This window comes from Diaporthe citri, assembly GCF_014595645.1.
Source record: "Diaporthe citri strain NFHF-8-4 chromosome Unknown scaffold_4, whole genome shotgun sequence".
NCBI classification, from domain to species: domain Eukaryota; kingdom Fungi; phylum Ascomycota; class Sordariomycetes; order Diaporthales; family Diaporthaceae; genus Diaporthe; species Diaporthe citri.
In genome coordinates this window covers 855,269-872,937 of record NW_025064849.1, presented here as the reverse complement: position 1 = coordinate 872,937, position 17,669 = coordinate 855,269, and the positions used below count along the sequence as shown (strand labels likewise).

Below are 17,669 nucleotides of genomic sequence, written 5' to 3'. Positions count from 1 at the left end.
TAAGGTGTACCCTACCGTCCCTGTCCGCCTCGATGACAGAGTTCGACAGTGTCTGGATGATCTCAGGCGGAGATGACTGCGGCTCAACATATTGGATTGTCTGAACGAAGTTGGTGCTACAATCCGAGACCCACACCCCAGCCCTTGGTAGCAAACAAGCATTCGGAATGTGCAGGGGTCTGCCGTTTTACTCGTAACATCGCGGTACTCCCAAGATCTCATGAAAATGGGCACGACGGCAGCCCCCTTGTGGCGCTCGCTCTCGCAAGACATCGACACTAGTCTCACACCGCCGGATGTTGTAGAATGATTTTAGGACTGGCTACTCCTAGTATGCTGATAACCTCTTCGGGTAGAGGGAGATGCTCTATACCATATACTTAATGAGAGGTGCTAGGGTAACGCGTGCGCCCGAATGAAGATGTTGACTATTAAGTAGGCCAACAAATGTATAATCAAGCTGACAGTTAAGGAGGATGTTGATGGATGTGAGTGTAACAGTACTACCATATGTAGTCGCTTTGCTTGTGGCTGACTTCGTGACCCCAGGGCTTGCCGTGCTGCCCGGCATGCCTGTCAAATAATTCGAGTCAGTGGTTAAGGCGGGATGTAATCCTACACGACGGGGAAGAGGCTCCACCGTAAGCACTCAAAGGCACATGAAGGTCGTATCCAGGTGGGGCACAACAGCAGACGGGAGATTTGAATCATGTTCCGCTATTTGTAGCTAAATTTGATGATGCCACTGGATGATTCTCACCATTCTGATCTCCCAGAAATGCTTACCTACCTACTGTGTAATTAGTTACTGTGTGCGTGGGCTTTCTTCGTGTGGCCCGGTCACAAGAACTTCTACATGCTGGTCACTCGAGCAAGGGACTTTTGAAGATTGATATCTATAAAGTTTGTCGCGCATAGGATGCACCTCTTTTTTCTGGCCAGGCTTTGTGGTTCACATTCGGAGGTCCTCCCATTAACGGTCACCAACACGGTGGGTAAACTGTGTGCTGATCCGTACCATCGCAGTAGTGCTATGCACGTTGGTGGGGTAGGGCGGGAGTTACTTGGCCTTTTGCAAATTAAAATTGCCACGCCCCCCTTCACAAATTCAATGTTTGAACCCCTCAACGCCTACATCAATTGTTGTCGACCTTCCTCGTTCTACGCAAACAGTCACACAGTATGGCCGGAGACACAGTCAACTCGGATGGCCAGAGGTCGTCCGACGAATGGGCCAAATATATGCCAATCATCCGTCGATTATACCTGGATGAGGATATGACCCTGCAAGAAGTCATGAAGGTTATGACATCGGAGTACGGGTTCATTGCGTCGTATGGTTGATTGTTTGAAGAGAACGAAAACCGTGAGACTAATCAGTATCAGAGTGAAGATGTACAAGAAACGCTTGAGGGATTACAATTACCGGAAGAACATTCGCTCAACAGAGGCAGACGCCCGAACGTACCAAAACATCTTCTCCTCGTCCGAACAACGGCCAGCTCATATCAGATTATCCAATGGCCAGGTCATTACAACAGACAATCTCGCAATCCATATGCGACGAAAGCTGACGGGGAATCGTGCCCGAGTCCCGGTTATGATCAGGGCTCCAGATAGATACTATTTCGTAGAGTCAGCTTGCGCCCACACTCGCTTCTATTTGGTAAGCTATCCCTATTTCTACTCACTTCGTTGGGCATGACTGATATTTTGAAATCTTAAAGCTATCATTGATGCCAAAGCTCAGTCTGTTCCAACAAACTGTCACTTCCCAAGCAGGTTCCACCGACTTTAAACAGACAGATCCATGTACACAGAAGTGGAGTAAATTTGTGCAGACACTTGACGCTGCGCTCGATATGTCCGAAAGTAACATTTATCTGGACAAAGCTATCATAGTGATGCGACAAGCACCCCAGCAGTTCAGCATGATTCTTCGGCATGGATCAACCAAAATGATTGGTAACCTCTTAATGTTCTTGGTTGTAGCAACGACGTGCCGACCTGGAATATCAGACAAGGAGTGGGAGGTCTTTATAAGGATCGTGAAGAGTCTCCTCAACTTTGGGGCCACGGTTGTGCCTACCACTGACCCGTTGCATCACTTATTGCAAAGTCTTGCCAGATGGGATATTGAGGATATGAGAGATTTCACGCGGAGTACTTCAGCAACATGTCTGCATGGAATTCTAGGACAGGTTTACCCGCCAGGTTCTCCAGGCCACACTATTCTGTTCAAGGAGGTTACAGCAAACCAGTCGAACAGCTTCGGGGCACCTCTATCTCAGCCACAGGGAACGACTAGGGTCAACAAGTACGACGAATACTTGGCGAAAACAACGTTGTTGGACTCACCTAGGTTATTTTGCAACGCTACCCGAAGCAAGACCTAGGATGTTTCGCTGTCAATCGCTACCTTTGGGTCAAAAATGTCAAGGGCGCCAGCGCCGTGGATTATGTGGGATCTTGGATGTTATAGTCTTTGGGAAAGGCCAGTGACATCATCATTCGGTCGAATCCGAGGTAACAAATCTTTCGAAACTTTTCTGTTAATAGTTATTGCTATACCAGTTTTCTAGCCTTGTGACGACGTTGCACTAATCCAATCAATGATGCCCGCTAACAAAAATGCTACATAGTTGAGCAGCATGGGCTCTACACCTTCCAGCTAGCTGGTAATCTTGGCTCTACACCTTCCAGCTAGCTGGTAATCTTGGTTATGTTATCTTCTTGATTTGTGGTTCGGTGTTCATGGCAATATCTTCTCATGCAGAGTCGATGCGCCAGCTCTCCCTACTAAACCAAATCCGTATCTGAGTTACGCCCTGGGGATATATGGGCACACTAGCCGGTTGTTCGCTGGCTGCTACAAAATCTGTCCTTGGCCGTATTTTCTGAGCTACCAACGTTCTCCATCTCCCACCTTCATCAACGTATCGCCATGTCCTCTCCGTCGTTCTACGCCCTCATTGCTGGAGTCGGCTCCGGCATTGGTAAGAACACCTTTAGACTCGTGATCCCAAGCTGAGACTGACCAGCGCAGGAAGGGCCACCGCCCTGCGATTCGCGAGGACGTATCCGGTCGTGCTCGTGGCTCGCAATGCAGACAGTTACAGCAGCTTAGTAGATGAGATCAAAGCATCCGGCGGAAAGGCTATCGGTGTCGCCGCCGATGTCTCGCGCCCTGATGCTATGCGCTCCGCATTTGAAACTATCCAAAAGGAAATAAAAGGCAGCAAGCTGGCTGCGGCCATTTATAACGTCAACAGCGGCTTCGTGATGAAACCTTTCCTGGATATCAAGCAAGAAGAGCTGGAACTCGGGCTGGACGGAACGGCGTAAGTGTAACCCTACAGACTTTGTGCGTTTGGAGCAAGTGACTAATGAGCTTAGGCGTGGCTTCTTCAACTTTGCCCAACAGACTACTCCGCTGCTTCTCCAGTCAGTCGGAGAATCCAACCACCCGCCTACCCTCATAGCAACCGGTGCTACGGCTTCGACCAAGGCATCTGCTAATTTCGCGTCCTTCGCTGCCGGGAAGTTCGCGCTGCGTGCATTGAGCCAGTTGATTGCTAAGGAATTCAGCCCAGAGGGCATTCACGTGGCACATGTCATCGTTGACGGAATCGTTGACACCCCATCCGCCAAGAAGCTGGGGTTGAACAATGATGTGGAGGATGGGCGAATCAGCACCGAAGCGGTGAGTATTGAGTGATATTCGTATTTGTTGTCGTCATTGCTGATGGCGAATCTAAAAGATTGCCGAAAGTTACTCGTACTTGCATAGTCAAGGCCGCTCTGCTTTCACGCACGAGATCGATCTCCGACCTTACACAGAGAAATTCTAAACCTAGAAGGCTTCTGAGTCTCAAACGCAGCTCGAGGGCTCGAACGTAATCGAGATTACTGGATGGCAACTATCTTTGTGTAAACCAATGCGGTATTATGCCGTGTTGTCAAGTTGGAGGTCACGGGTAGAGCGAATAGGTGCACGCAGCGTAGGCGCAGAGCGTGTGGTGCGAGAAAGTCGTATATTGAAATAGAGAACTACTGACCGTTGATTCATGTTCCTGTCCAGTCATTCCTTTGCCCTCCCTTCTGATGTTCCAATCTGCTCCTTCGAGGTGTGGCCGCTACGGCGCCGCTTCGTACTTCCTCCCCGGGGCTGTTTTCAATTGTTAAATGCAAGATTAGAATGCTGATGCTTTCCTCATTCCCTTGCAAAAGGCACGCTTATGTTGGAACTGATGCAGCTACCCATCTAGATGAGGAACTAGCTCATTCGAACAAAGGGGCCTCAATCATTATGAACGACAGTTTGATTCTTGGATTCTTCGCCATATTTCTTCTCGAATGTGATGGAAGACGCGGATAGAGTCGCCACGTCCGCACTACCGTCTTTGGAGCTCTTCTACCAGGTTACAGGCAGTAAGGTGGCGGGTCTTGTGATGCAAGTTTGGATCATTGCCGTGTGCTTTAGTACTTAGGTAAGGTCTTCGATAATACTTGGCGTTCATCAGGAGGAATGGGTTTACAATTACAGAAGGTCTACGCGCGCAATGATACCGGCGATTCCAATGGTAAGAGCTATGTCTGTGTCTTATGTCGAGGAGCAATCTGACGTAGGCATCAAATGGTGTAAGGTCGATGCTGCTTCTGACTAGCAAACGCTATGAGCAGTTACACATTTATACGCAATATCAAGCGCAGACTTTTGATGCATCTCAAGAATAGGCTTCTTATTTGTAAGCCGAGAATTTCCTACACCGACCAATCGCCCGTAATGGGTCATCGAAAGAGGCGCTCGGACGTCCACCCGGCCACTGACCAGTCTCTTTCCGTCGCTGATTCATTGGCGCCATGGCCGACGCTGGCCTGGCCCGGCACCGCGCTGTCCGACATTGTCCACGCTTACTTAGCCGGTGTGGATGCTCATCTCACATGCGTCCTCAGCGCCGGTGTCCGACTGACTAATGCCGAAGGTGGTCTTTCGAAGGCCTGAGGTTGGTAAAGCTCCCTCCCTGGCGCGATCAGTACCATCTAATCCGAAGCAATCGACCCTAGTACTGAATGGTATTGAATGCTTAGTCAAATTTGATTCGTCATCGAAAGTTGGCCGCGAGTTGCGCGAGGTTGATCTTTGGTGCCTTACATACCTATGCATCCCTTCCCACGCGAGAAGCAGATGGATCGATTGGAATTCGCTATCCCTTTGCTGGTATATCAAGATTATCCTGCTGTCGTCATAATTCTGAGTCTTCAGTCTCTCTGTCCAACCATGTCTCGAGCACTTCTTATCACTGGTGCCACTGGCAAGCAGGGAGGTGCCGTCATCAAGGCCCTCCTTGCTGCTAAGGCCGATTTTGAAGTCCTTGCGGTAACCCGCGATACTGCCTCACCATCAGCACAACGTCTGGCTGGCAAGTTCTCCAACATCAAACTTGTCCAAGGCAACCTCGATGACTGCGACTCGATCTTCAAAGCCGCCAAAGCCGCCAGTAGCACACCCATCTGGGGAGTCTACAGCGTCCAGGTGAGAGATGCCGAGGAGCCGAACTGTTCTTCAGAAAACTGATTCGGATCGTGCTGACTCAATTCCTGAGATACCTGCCTTTAATAGCAAGGGCCCCATCATCGAGGAGAGACAGGGCAAAGCACTCGTTGATGCCGCATTGAAGAATGGTGTCAAGCATTTCGTCTACTCCTCCGTCGACCGCGGCGGCTCCCGATCGTCCGACAATGCGACCGATATTCCACACTTTATCAGCAAACACCATGTCGAGAGACACCTGGTTAGCAAGTCCAAGGTCCAGGGCATGAACTGGACCATTTTGCGTCCTGCAGCTTTCATGGAGAACTTCGACGGTGGCTTCGTCGGCAAGGTCTTCGCTACATCGTGGAAACTAGTGGTCAAGAGACCACTTCAGCTCATCGCCACAGATGATATCGGCTTCTTCGGGGCAAAGGCTTTCATGGAGCCCGAGACCTACAACGGTCAGGCGATCAGCCTTGCTGGTGACGAGTTGAAGTACGAAGAGATGGTTGACATGTTCAAGAGAAAGACTGGGTCGGCGCCTCTATTGACCTTCAACTTCCTGGCGAGACTTGTTCTATGGATTTCGAAGGAAATGGGCACCATGTTCGCATTCTTTGAGAGAGAAGGTTACGGGGCGGATCTGACGAAGCTGAAGCAGACACATCCAGGACTACAGAACTTGTCGACCTGGCTAGAGACCAGTGTCTATGCCAAAGACAAGGCGCTTTAGAAGAAGTATGTGGACTGTACCCTACCTTGTCCTGTGAGCGACCTTAGACTTAACCTTGCGCACATATATATATGATACCGTTGAGAAATAAAATATCACCTACACCAAAGGGATCGTTGAAGCGAATAACCTTATATAGGCTGCTGATACTATGAATCTCCTCATTTGTCAAGTTGAGTCCCGCTCTGGCAACGTTCTCACTCAATCTGTCCGGCATGACACTTTTTGGAATGACGGAAATGCCATGCTGAGTGGATCAACGTAGCGCCCAGGCACGCAGCGACGTTATAATCTGCTCTTACCTCGGCGACGACAAATTGATGATCGATGACAAAAGGCACGCATCGACGCGTGTGAAGCAGAGGGTGTGCTTAGATACATCGCAAGCGACTGGACTCTCAATTATACCAAGCTTGAGTTTGGACAGCTGTTCGTCAAGGACCCGATGAAACATGTCAACGCATACCTGGAGACTAACGAGAAAGTGAAAGGTGTGCACACCCTGGTCGGCGGTCTCATGAACCATGTTTTTAGTCCACTATTCAACATCTTAGATGCCCAAACAACGTCATCAAGTACTGGGGCGAGGGGACTGAGCCTTGGGGACCTCCTACGAAAATGCGGCTAGGTTTTCTCCGACGAACTGTTATTGGTTGGATGTGATCAGTTGCTGAAACTCTTATAGTCTTGGGCGATAGGAAGATGATCAAGGATATCGCAGCATCCTTTAAGAAGATCTATGGTATTGAGCCACAGCTAGAGCGTCAAGTTTCGCTTGAAGATCTGAAAGCTTGGATGCATGCGCTCTGGTCCGAGAACCCAAGCGAAGTCTTCAGCTACATGTTCCTGTGAGGTCACCATGTGAAATTGTTTTTTTTTTTTAAAAAAAAAGAAGCAGTTTTCTGACAACCTTGGGGATTCTTCTATCATTACTGGCTTAATGGCCAGACCTTCGTTGGTCTTGAGACTGATAACCACAAATACCCGGATATCAAGCCTGAGACTTGGGAAGATTTCATGCAAAAGCGGAGCATCGAGGAATTGATGGGTTCGTATTTTTCCCTCTCGAACTAAGGACTAGGGATCTTTCACCAAGGACGCTGGCTTCAACTCACACCCCGGGTCTTCTTTCTGGGCATCTTATGCGTAGCCGGCTCAAGCCTCCTGGACAACCATTCTCCGGTCTCCCAGCATGCAACGTTCTTATCTCCAAAGCCTGTCTACTGTAACTTTAACAGCTAAATCTTATTCCATTTCCTGCCATAGCTGAGGCTCTTAAGCATCAAAGCCCTCACATCCCCCTGCTCTCCTCTTATTTGCGCTAATGCTGAATAGCTAGCACCATGATAACCAAGTTTATAATGCATATTTATTAACAAAGCCGTCTCCTCAACCTCTTTAATAATCTCATTCACCTGATATTGCTGTCGATTCGTCCAGTTGCTGGATGTTTTCAGCTCCGTTTGGGGAAAACCACCCATATCACCGCGGTGTTCCTAACCCTAACGGATATCGCCGGCTGCAGGGTATTCGATTGCGTTGGTGAATTGACAGACTTGCTTTGGCGGTGGCGCTGATCCCATCGTTGCTCCAGATCCCCCTTGGCCCAGGACGCTAGATCTACACGTGTACTTTGGGGCCGAAGTCCTCCACTTTACAAGCAATGATTTTATTGGGTGGATTCCGGAATCCACTTTCCCTCGCTATCAAGTTGGTTTGGATTGGTTGTTTATCTGCAGTACCCTCTTCTTCTCGGTTGGCGCCGAACTAATAAAATTAAAATTTTCAGAGTGTCAGCCCAACAGCCGCACTAATCGCGTGAGGTCTCATGGGGCTGAGGCTATTTACGAAATCAGGGCAACTATGGGACGGACCCCATGTGCAATCAGCATCCCTATGAGAAGATTCGGCGGAGGGCTCCTCCGGAGAGCAGTTGAATCCAATCGAGCTCATTAGAATGGTAGACATTGGGTATGCCTGAAACCCTGACTGCCGTTTATCCGGACGTTAACACAGGCCGTGCAAGGTGCTCTAGGGCAAGGCGGAAGTTGCCTTGTAACTAATGGGCCGTTGGACCCGCGCCCAAACACCGTTCCCCAGTGCATGACTAGTGTACCAAAGAATGTCTTCCTCTTTGTGATTTACTCTCGAGGGTACGTTAGCAGAAACAGGCAGCATCCTCACTGAGTCATTGTTGCCGGACTGCTTTTCAGCTAATGTCAACATTTGATCAAATTGCCACTTGTTCCACTTTGTCAAGAGAGTGGTATTGAGGCACGTGGAATATGAAAGGTTAATTTAACGTTTAGAATCCCTGCAAAGGTGTAGATGGGCACGTGGGCAAGATGAACAGTGGGGATGAGCTTCAAAGGCCAGTCTCCTATCACCGGGTGTCCCAACCCCACGGATCCTCTTCTGGGCAGAAGTGGCATGTCTTGGCCACTGTAGCTGCGTGCACACCCTCGCAACATTAAACGGGTAATTGTGGTGTAGCTCTCTTCCGGCTACAGGACGAAGTGTCGACGACGAGACTTCAGATGTGAGACTGTGAAATGCAACAATCTAGAACAGCAGTACATTTTGTTGTCAAAAATAAAGAAAGAAGTAGCCTGAAGTCGTCGTAGCAAATAGAGTTCGGGAAGAAATGCCGGCGCCATTGCGACTGTCGAGTTATCTGTTGCCTTTTGCCAAATATACCGGCTGCAAGAGAAATAGCCGTGATGACGACATTTAGAAGTTGGTTTGTGCGGCAAGAATAACTCTAAGTTATGCGCCAACATAAAGCACAATGAAAACTCAAAAGGTTGGGACGAAGGGGTAGTTGTACAGCAAGTGGTTGTTTCGTCAACGTAAATACAGTAGAAATGAATATCTACGTCCAGAAAAGAAATCCTTTACACTATCGCATCATATATCTGCATCCAAAAAAAACGTTTGCCATGATAATTTCGCCCGTAGTTTCAATTTATTAGTTGGCCTCAGCTCCCTGAGCGCCGCACTTCTTCTCGCAGTAGTATGTCATCTGAAGCAAAAGATTGATCAGTGATTCATCCTAGACGATTGAAAGCTGGGTTACGACGTACCTCATCGCCACCGATATGCCAGCCATTGGAGAGACACTGGAGACCATCGAAAGTGCAATCAGGGCACTTGTCCCATTGCTTGTTGCCAGTGTTGCGGTTCTTGTAGTACCCGCAGGCACATTTTGTGGCCTCACCGTCAATTTCGTACTCCTTGAAAGAACCGTACGTGATGCCATAAGGTGTGCCGTTGCCAGTGCTGCCGTACGATCTGTTCTGGACGCAAACAGCCGCGCTGTGGAGCTTGGCGAACGCACTGGAGTCAAGTCAGTACATTTGTGAACCATGTTGAATATCAAGTAGAGGTGTAGCATACACGGTGGTCAGAACCGTCAAAGTGGCGAGCGTGGAGATCTGCATTTTGGCTGTTGGTTGGGGATCCAAAGGTAGAGCCTTGTGTGAAGACTGGAGGACTGAGTCAAGTGGAAAGGATGATGTGGACAAGAAGATCAACGAGTGGTCTGAATTGAGGTGAACGGGACGGCGAAACCGATTCTTGAAGTAGATTTTCGGATTGGGAAGTAAGGGATAAAACCAAAAAGTGTTTGCCCAAGCAGCCTGATAATGATATCTCGTAATAATCACTCTGACCTCTCCCCTTTCCCTTTGAGGCGTGGGCAATCTATTGGATAGTATCTATGGAAAATCTTACTCCTTCATCGCGACGTCAAGTTCCGCAATCTTAGTGCCATTTGTGGGTGATGTCCAGCGAGGTGTCACGTTGGAAATTTGTCAAGCCTCCATCTCAAGAAGGTTGATGAACCATCAAGTGACTTTCGTGACGGTTGCTGAGTCGTGTGGCACGGGGGCTGCTAAGCTCAATTCAGGAACGGCGACACGAAATTGATCCTTCCTGAGTCGGGCCACAATGAAGGCGTACCGTACATGTTGTCGAGGATAGGTGATCGGGACGGGGTATCGAGAAGATCGGCTCTGAATATACCAGGAACAGATCTCAAATATGCTTGGTCCGCTCCACCTAACGGACAAGGTCCGGGGTTAGCCGTTCTGCAGGAACATGCTTGATGGGAACGTGCCCCACTAGCCACCGACCTCCGGATGAACGCAATCGTGCCTCCAGACGAACCAGACGGCGGCTGGCGGGCGTGCGTGCCACTTTGCTGATCATTGATGTGATTATGTGACGGTTGAAGCTTGAGCTTATCTTATAAGCTGGAAACACCAAGTCATGGCGCTCGTTCGAATATCTATAAAGACTCTTGAGGATGCCACCGGATAGGACCTACTTCTCATCACTCTCAACCTCATCCACTCAATGCTCTCTTGCTTGACATCTTCGGTCTTTTTAGAACATCATGGTCTCTGTTCGGTTTATCACCCTCCTCTCGGCTTTCGCTGCTGCAGTCAGCGCCGCCCCAGCCCCCGTTATCGACGACAGCGATGCCGCCCTCAACATTACTGAGACCCTCGACCGAGACCTCCGTAATGGAGAGATGATTGTCTTCGGAAGTGGTGGCCGCAGTGAGTCCACCTCAAGAAGTCAAAATAATCGAGATTTACTGACTTTGGTTCATTTGTGTAGCTGCCATCATTACTGAAGCTACCTGGAAGCTCCTCCTGAAGGTTGAGGGCGTCGAGGCCGAGACTCCTGAGATCGACCACGACTACATTAAGGCTGGCGAGGGTCTTGCTGAGATCCCTGTCAACCACACCGACATTGCGCTCGGCAAGCGTGACTGCAACGCCAACTACCAGTTCGTCGTTGACAGGCAGCAGCGTTTCGTCGACTGGGACGTGCAGATGTCCCCCGTGGTCATCGGTAGCGGCAGCAAGGGCATCGACATCACCATCTCCAAGTCGTACGCCATTTCCAATGGCGTCACCGCCGGTGGCTCTTTCGATATGAGCACGCTGGTTAAGAAGCTCGGTCTCACCTTCAAGGTCGACTACACGCGCACTTGGACCACCACCCAGGGTTACCTCATCCGCGGCACTGTCGACGCTGGCTACACTGGTGTCGTTATCACTCGCCCCTGGACCAACCGCAAGTACGGCCGTACCTTCCAGGGCTGTGTCGGCGCCCTCAAGCAGACCGGCACCTTCATGGCCGATTCTCACGAGGAGGGCTCCTACGAGGGTGTCACCTGGGTCGGTGGCGCCATCACTGCCTGCATCAAGAAGCAGAGCTCCATCCCCCTGTCTCGCTGCAACGGCAGCGGCAACTTCCGATAAACAGCTTTCATTCTGCTTCGAATGTCTCGAACCCGAGGAGGTATTTTATACCCGCATGCTTCCGAGCTTTATCTGCAACGACATCTTCCACCGCAGTCCACAACAAGGGACCACGGCGCATTACGAGCAAATTGGGAATGCGGGAACGTGGATTTGATACAAAGTCTTTAAAATCTTCTTCTACTGTATCTTATTATGGTGCAACGAACATATTGTAACAACGGCCATCTAAGGTCATAACGAGAGAAAGTGATATCTCAATCCTGTTTGGCTCTCCTGATTGAGTAGATCATTCCCAACATAACAAGTCCTCATTTCTTGTGAAATTTAACCTAGTCTCCTAATCTTCATTTTCCTCCCAATTCTCTTGTGTGCACCGAAAATGGCCGCCTGCTTAGTCGAGGGCGTAAAACTCGCAGTACTTTTCTAGAAGAGTCCAACAGTCCATCCATTTCTCTTCGTCTTTTGGACTTTGCTTTGATGTCTTGGCCGCTTTTTCCTTTCCGTCAGTCTCATCATTTCGATTTCCTTTTGGTAGCGTCGGACCGCAATCCATGCAGTCTTTATTTTTCAAGTGCTGCAGATTTTGAGTTGCGCAATATATGTGCTGTTTCTTGCAATAGAAACCACGAGGGACATCGAATCGTATGTCATTGCCGGACTGCTTCCTACCAGCACAGTGATGATTCAACATGGCCACGTGTGTAGACATTATGGCGAGGCAATCTCTGGGAGCTGAGACCGTCTTAGCAATAGCCGTGCTGTGATTCTGAGACAGTCTGGTGCAAGCTTATGTTGAGGGGGACAGATTTGGGGAGAACGAAATTTGAGGATGTCACGCAATGCTTCTGATGTATTCTTCTGCACTCTTGTTTGATACAAGAAGAAACTGGGGATCTCAAAAATTTTTATTTCTGAAGCTCATATCTTTTAGTCTCTGAGATTGTAACCAAGATTACCTTCTACAGCCCTGCTGGCTACTGTCACTGGCCGGAAGCCATACTTGAGCTATCCATTTTTTGTCGTATCTCAAAGGCTACACATTGTACAATCACATTCTCCCGTGCCATTCCCCCACACAAAATACGATGAAATGTTCAAGTTGATAGCCAGACGTTACTACCCTATGGATGCATGACTCTGGGGACAAGTACTTTTGGGTTGAGGTTCAGTAAAAGTTGACTGCCCCCTGGTGGCGTTCAAGAATATTCTTGTAACCCTGAAATTGGGAGACATCATCCTTGGTGGATCATAACAATGAAACATTGCCTGCAACCTCGCTTTGTGATATTCTTTTGTCGGCCACAATGGCTGAATAATGTCTTTGAGAACAAAGCCAGCCATGTCACTCCTTTTCTCATCTTACGCAGGCTGGGTGGGGTTTGGCATTGTGTTGATGGCCTAGACGAGGGCCTGGTATGACATCCAAAAGCCCAACAGATGGGATGGAATTGAAAAAATATTCTATCTCATAATTTGAACCCATCGCCGTATTTGAATATGCTCCAGCTATATAACTGAGTTTAATTCGAAGTAAACAAAGTGTTTCTTACCCGTGGCGTAGCTTGTCACAAAGCAATGAGCAATGAACAAACTTCAATTCGAATTGTGTGATTCGGTCTAGAAAGATGCTGCCATTATGCTGCCTAATACTCCGTCTGAACGAAACCAATGAAACAGAAATATCGTGTAGTTTATGAAATCCGCTCCAAAGCCCAGGTAGCCTCTTGCAAAATACCCTCCAGTGCACCCTCGGCGTCAATCGGAAACACATCAACCTCATCCGTCGCTACACCCTCCTGGTCCCTAAGTTGGCTCTGAACCATCTCAGCCTTCATGTAGTGCCCCTTCCTCTCCTGCAGCCTCCCAATCAATGTCTCAGGGGCGCACTGCAAGTCCAAAAACACCACCTTGGCCTTGCCTCCCGCGCCGATCTGTCGGATCTGATCGCGGTACGACCGCTTCAGCCCCGAACAGCTGACGACCACCGTGTCGTAGCCTAGCTCAAAGAGCTCCTCGTGTGCCCGGCGTACGAGGCGGTCGAGCCACGGCTTCCTGTGCTCGTCAGAGAGTGGCTGGCCGGCGTGCATGCGGTCGACGGCGTCTTTGCTGTGGAGCGAGTCACCTTCGATGAAGGGGGCGCCGAGCGGCTCGCTCGCCAGCGCGGTGGCCAAGGTCGTCTTCCCGCTGCCACACGGCCCGGTGACGATTATAACGCGCTTGGCAGCTGAAGCTGGCTCGGCGGCTTTGGATGCGGTCGATGGTCTCCAGGACGTCCGGCAGAACTGGTCCACGAACTTCTTGGCGAAGTCACTGTCCAGGAGTGGTGCGTTCTCCAGGCTCCGTGACAATGAGCGAGCTGTGTCGGTGACGTACTCCTTCGAGGGGGAGAACTCGTCGCGGTCGTACTTGCTGGCGAAAAAGTCGACCAGCTTGATGGGTGGGTTCACGACGGGGTCTGGGTTAGATTCCCTGAGCCTCCTGACCCACTCCTTCGGCTCGACCTCCTCGAATTCCAGGCCGGCATTGCGAAGTGCAGGGAGCAGGTCATTGGTCCAGCTGAAGGTGCGGTGGTTTACGACGTTTGCGAACAATGCACCAGTAGCTGCTTTGTTGTCTGCGTCCGAGAGCGCGATCTCGGTGACACCCTTTGCGACAGTGTCGACGGGCAACCAAGATGGTGTTTCTGAGAGGCGGGGAAGCGCGCCGATTGTGAGAGCGCTCTGCAGCATCAGCGGAACTGCCTCGGTGGCGTTCCACACGCCATGCGTCGTATCTGCGACGATCTGGCCAATCCTCAACACCCGCACCGGGATGCCGGCCTGCGCCGCAGCCCGGGAGCAGATGGCCTCGGCGACGGACTTGGACTGCGCGTAGCCCATGCCCTGTGCCCACCTGGCGTCGGGCAGGGACTCGGGGACCGGGCCTTGTTCGTCCGGGTGTCTGGAAACTGTGCTCACCGAGGAGCAGAAGTTGAACGAGGCGCCTCCCGACTGGCACAGGTCGATCAGGTGGCGCACACCAGCGATGTTGTCCTTCTCGAAGGACGAGAGGCGGATGTTGAAGTTGACGGACCAGGCGGCGTGGATGACTGTCCTCAGACTTGAGGTGATCTCGCGGTATGTCGACTCCGGCAGTCCCAGGTCGGGCTTTGAGAGGTCTACGGGCAGGGAAATGACCTTTCTGCGTAGCTGGAGCGGTAGGCTGTGATACAGCTTGCGAGAGATCAAAGACTCTGCCGTGCGATTGGTTGCGCTCGATTCATCTTGAGCTCGGACGAAGCAGTAAATGCGGTCTATCGAGGGATCCTGCACCAGTTGGGCAACAATGTGCGCTCCAAGAGAGCCGGTCGAGCCGGTAACAGCGACAAACTTGCCTGACTTGGCTTTCGGCGTGGAGAATGTTGAGTACTTTTCAACCAAGGACGAAATCTCGTCCTCAATGCTGGTCTGTGTTGATGAGCCTGACAGATATGCGGCCAATTTGCCGATAGAAGGGTGATCGAACACCACATTCTGTGTCAGCTTGTTGGCCGTCTTCACGGACCTCAGTATTTCTGCTCGGATTTGAATGGATTGGAGTGAGTCCAGTCCCAGAGAAAAGAAGTCAGTCTCGTCTGTGAAGCTCATTCCTTGCGGCAGCGCCTTTGTGACCATTCCCCTTAGGAAGTCGCGGAGCTCGGGCTCGGAATACTCCTGCGCGTTCTCGTTCGTCGATGACGAGATTTCGTAAGCGAGTTCGATTTCTTTGGCAAAGACTCTGTAGAAAGCCTGGCGAATGAGACTGCCTTTGTCCGTGCGTGGGTAGTCGACATCGTACGGGAGGATGACAACCATCTCCCTGGAGAGCTTGGCGAATGCATCGTTTGACTCCTGAGCTGCCTCGACCACCGGCCACACCAGATCGAGAATCTCAGCTGGTGCTTTGTTGAGAGCTGCCGCCGGCGACGGGACGACCAGGACACCCAGATATGGTTGCTGGGCTCCAAAGAGAACGGCCTCGGTGACCAGCTTGCTGGACCGAATCTTGCCCTCGGTGACAACGGGGTTGAACTTTTCGCCGTTGACCAAAACAATTGTGTCATCCTGGCGAGCGATGTACTTCCATGCACCAGGAGTAGTTGGATGAGGCTCGAAAAGGTCTTTTGTGCGGTAAGAACCATCGTCCATGTTCGTGGCAGTCTTTGCCGGCCAACCCGGCAGGACACAGCACTCGTATAAATTAGGCCCTTGGGGAATCCACCGAAGGTAGGGCTTCAGCTTGTCATGCTCCCGCACGTAATTCCAGGCTTTATCCCCAGGCTGTCGGAAGGATGTCATGAGTTGGCCCACTTCAGTTCTGTTGAGGATCAGTTAGCATTGTGCATTCTTATAAGAACAGATTGGTTTACTCACGCTCCGTAGTGGCTAACCAGGTTCACTCCGTGGTCTACCAATAAGTCCCCCAAATCATCAGGACAAGCTGAGCCGCCGTACATGACAATCTTGAGCTGAGCGAGAAGTGACAGGCCTTCATCAGCCTCAGCGAGTAGCTTTAGTGCGTAGGGCACGCCATAGAATATTTCAAAGTCGTGGGCCTTCAAAATCTTGATGAGATAGTTGCACGTCAAAGGGAGGTCAGCATTGTACAGGTGAATGGCCTTCTTGGACCAGACCGCCCGGTAGAGGTTGCAGATTCCGTGATTGTGGTATAATGGCAGCGTGATAAACGCTTTCATGTTCATGTTGCCCGAAAAGTTGGACAGCGCTGCATTTTGTTTCTGGTAGATGGCCTTCGGTAAGCCAGTTGAGCCTAAAACACTGTTAGTTGCAAGGCACGAAAGCGAAGAGACAGTCTCTTTTTTGGCATTCATACCGCTTGAGTGAATGATGTAAACAATCTGGTTTGTCTCTACACTCGGATCGAGAGCGGCGTCGAGCTGTGTGTCTCCCACAGCATCGATCGGGAACTCGAAGTTGGTCCTCGTGGGCATGTCGAGGACTTGGAGCCCCGGGACTTGCTCCTTTGTAGCCAGAGAGGACTCGAGATACCGAGGGTCCGCGATCAGGTATGTCGCACCGGTGGATGTGATCAATGACTCGATGGCAGGGACCGATATCCTGGTGGACAGGAACAATACTGTGTGGCCGAGCTTGAACAGACCCATCATCGTTACCAGATATTCGAGGTTCGACGGGCCGAGCATGGCGACGACGGTCCGCTTCTCCTTGGAGCTCGTCCTGGATGGGATCGCGGCCTGGAGCTGCTTCCCCACCCGGTAGGCGAAGACATCGAGCTGCTGGAAGGTGTAGTCGACATACTCGATGCCTGAGGACGGGTAGGACACGACTGGTAAATCTGGATCTGTTCTGGCCCGCCGCCTTAGGACTTCATCCACCGTTCTTAGTGTTGAGTCGTCTTCGGCCTGCTCAACATGCTGGACACCGACGGCGTCCTTCTCGGTGCCTACGGACAGTGGCTCGTCTGGCCTCCAGATGGTTGACACAGTTGCTGCAGGAGCCATGATGACTGAGCAGCTTGGTAAAGACGTCTGCTAGCTGCCCTTGTGTACTCGGCGACTGAGTGTATGAGCTACTGGCGGATGTGTTTTGAAGTATTATGCGGACTATGCCAAGATGTAGTCCAGTCCAGTTGAGTGCGTTTCTGATCGTTGAGTAATGTTCATGCTCTGTCACCAAGCGGGTGGAGCTATATGAACTCAGCTCATTGAATGCTAGCAACACATGAGCTATTCGGATATTGTCGATAAGGGTAACTTCATGACCGGGAGACATTGCAGTGCCGATTGGGTTTCCGTGGTGGATCACTGTCTACGCAGTAGTTGCTGGTGGTAGTGAGATGTGTGGCCAATGGAACAAGTATCCGGCTACGGCCCACTTCGTCTGGTGCTTGTCCGATTTGGGAACCCGGAAAAGCAGCGGGCGGGACAGCATTTCCGAAACTGAACTTGGGATTTGTTCCGGGGAATGATCGGCAAGGAATTTGCAAAAGAAAATCGCTGAGGAATAAACGCAATTCTTGGATAAGCTGCCTTGATTAAAGAGGGCTGGGGTAGTTTCCACGATCCTGCGATTCTGGCAGCTTTCCGAGCCAATCCGAGGCATCTCTCCCCCAATTTGACGCCCAG

General features: G+C 50.7%; 5 protein-coding genes across 5 annotated transcripts; 3 read left to right on the top strand and 2 right to left on the bottom strand.

Moving 5' to 3' along the window:
- Window positions 1-2,944: 2,944 nt before the first annotated feature.
- On the top strand, window positions 2,945-3,851 carry INS49_009440 (uncharacterized protein; the record flags this gene model as incomplete). Its single annotated transcript, XM_043170171.1, has 4 exons — window positions 2,945-2,996; window positions 3,047-3,341; window positions 3,397-3,703; window positions 3,762-3,851. 4 exons carry the CDS (start codon window positions 2,945-2,947, stop codon window positions 3,849-3,851), a joined length of 744 nt encoding a protein of 247 aa, XP_043024736.1.
- Window positions 3,852-5,281: 1,430 nt separating this feature from the next.
- Window positions 5,282-6,269, top strand: INS49_009439 (uncharacterized protein; the record flags this gene model as incomplete). The annotated part of the gene is made up of 2 exons (XM_043170170.1): window positions 5,282-5,536; window positions 5,607-6,269. 2 exons carry the CDS (start codon window positions 5,282-5,284, stop codon window positions 6,267-6,269), a joined length of 918 nt encoding a protein of 305 aa, XP_043024735.1.
- Window positions 6,270-9,237: 2,968 nt separating this feature from the next.
- On the bottom strand, window positions 9,238-9,709 carry INS49_009438 (uncharacterized protein; the record flags this gene model as incomplete). The annotated part of the gene is made up of 3 exons (XM_043170169.1): window positions 9,238-9,291; window positions 9,353-9,605; window positions 9,666-9,709. 3 exons carry the CDS (start codon window positions 9,707-9,709, stop codon window positions 9,238-9,240), a joined length of 351 nt encoding a protein of 116 aa, XP_043024734.1.
- Window positions 9,710-10,665: 956 nt separating this feature from the next.
- Window positions 10,666-11,542, top strand: INS49_009437 (uncharacterized protein; the record flags this gene model as incomplete). The annotated part of the gene is made up of 2 exons (XM_043170168.1): window positions 10,666-10,831; window positions 10,893-11,542. 2 exons carry the CDS (start codon window positions 10,666-10,668, stop codon window positions 11,540-11,542), a joined length of 816 nt encoding a protein of 271 aa, XP_043024733.1.
- Window positions 11,543-13,236: 1,694 nt separating this feature from the next.
- INS49_009436 (uncharacterized protein) lies at window positions 13,237-17,045 on the bottom strand (the record flags this gene model as incomplete). Its single annotated transcript, XM_043170167.1, has 3 exons — window positions 13,237-15,880; window positions 15,937-16,333; window positions 16,397-17,045. The coding sequence occupies 3 exons, from the start codon at window positions 17,043-17,045 to the stop codon at window positions 13,237-13,239; spliced, it is 3,690 nt and encodes a 1,229-aa protein (XP_043024732.1).
- Between the last annotated feature and the right edge of the window lie 624 nt (window positions 17,046-17,669).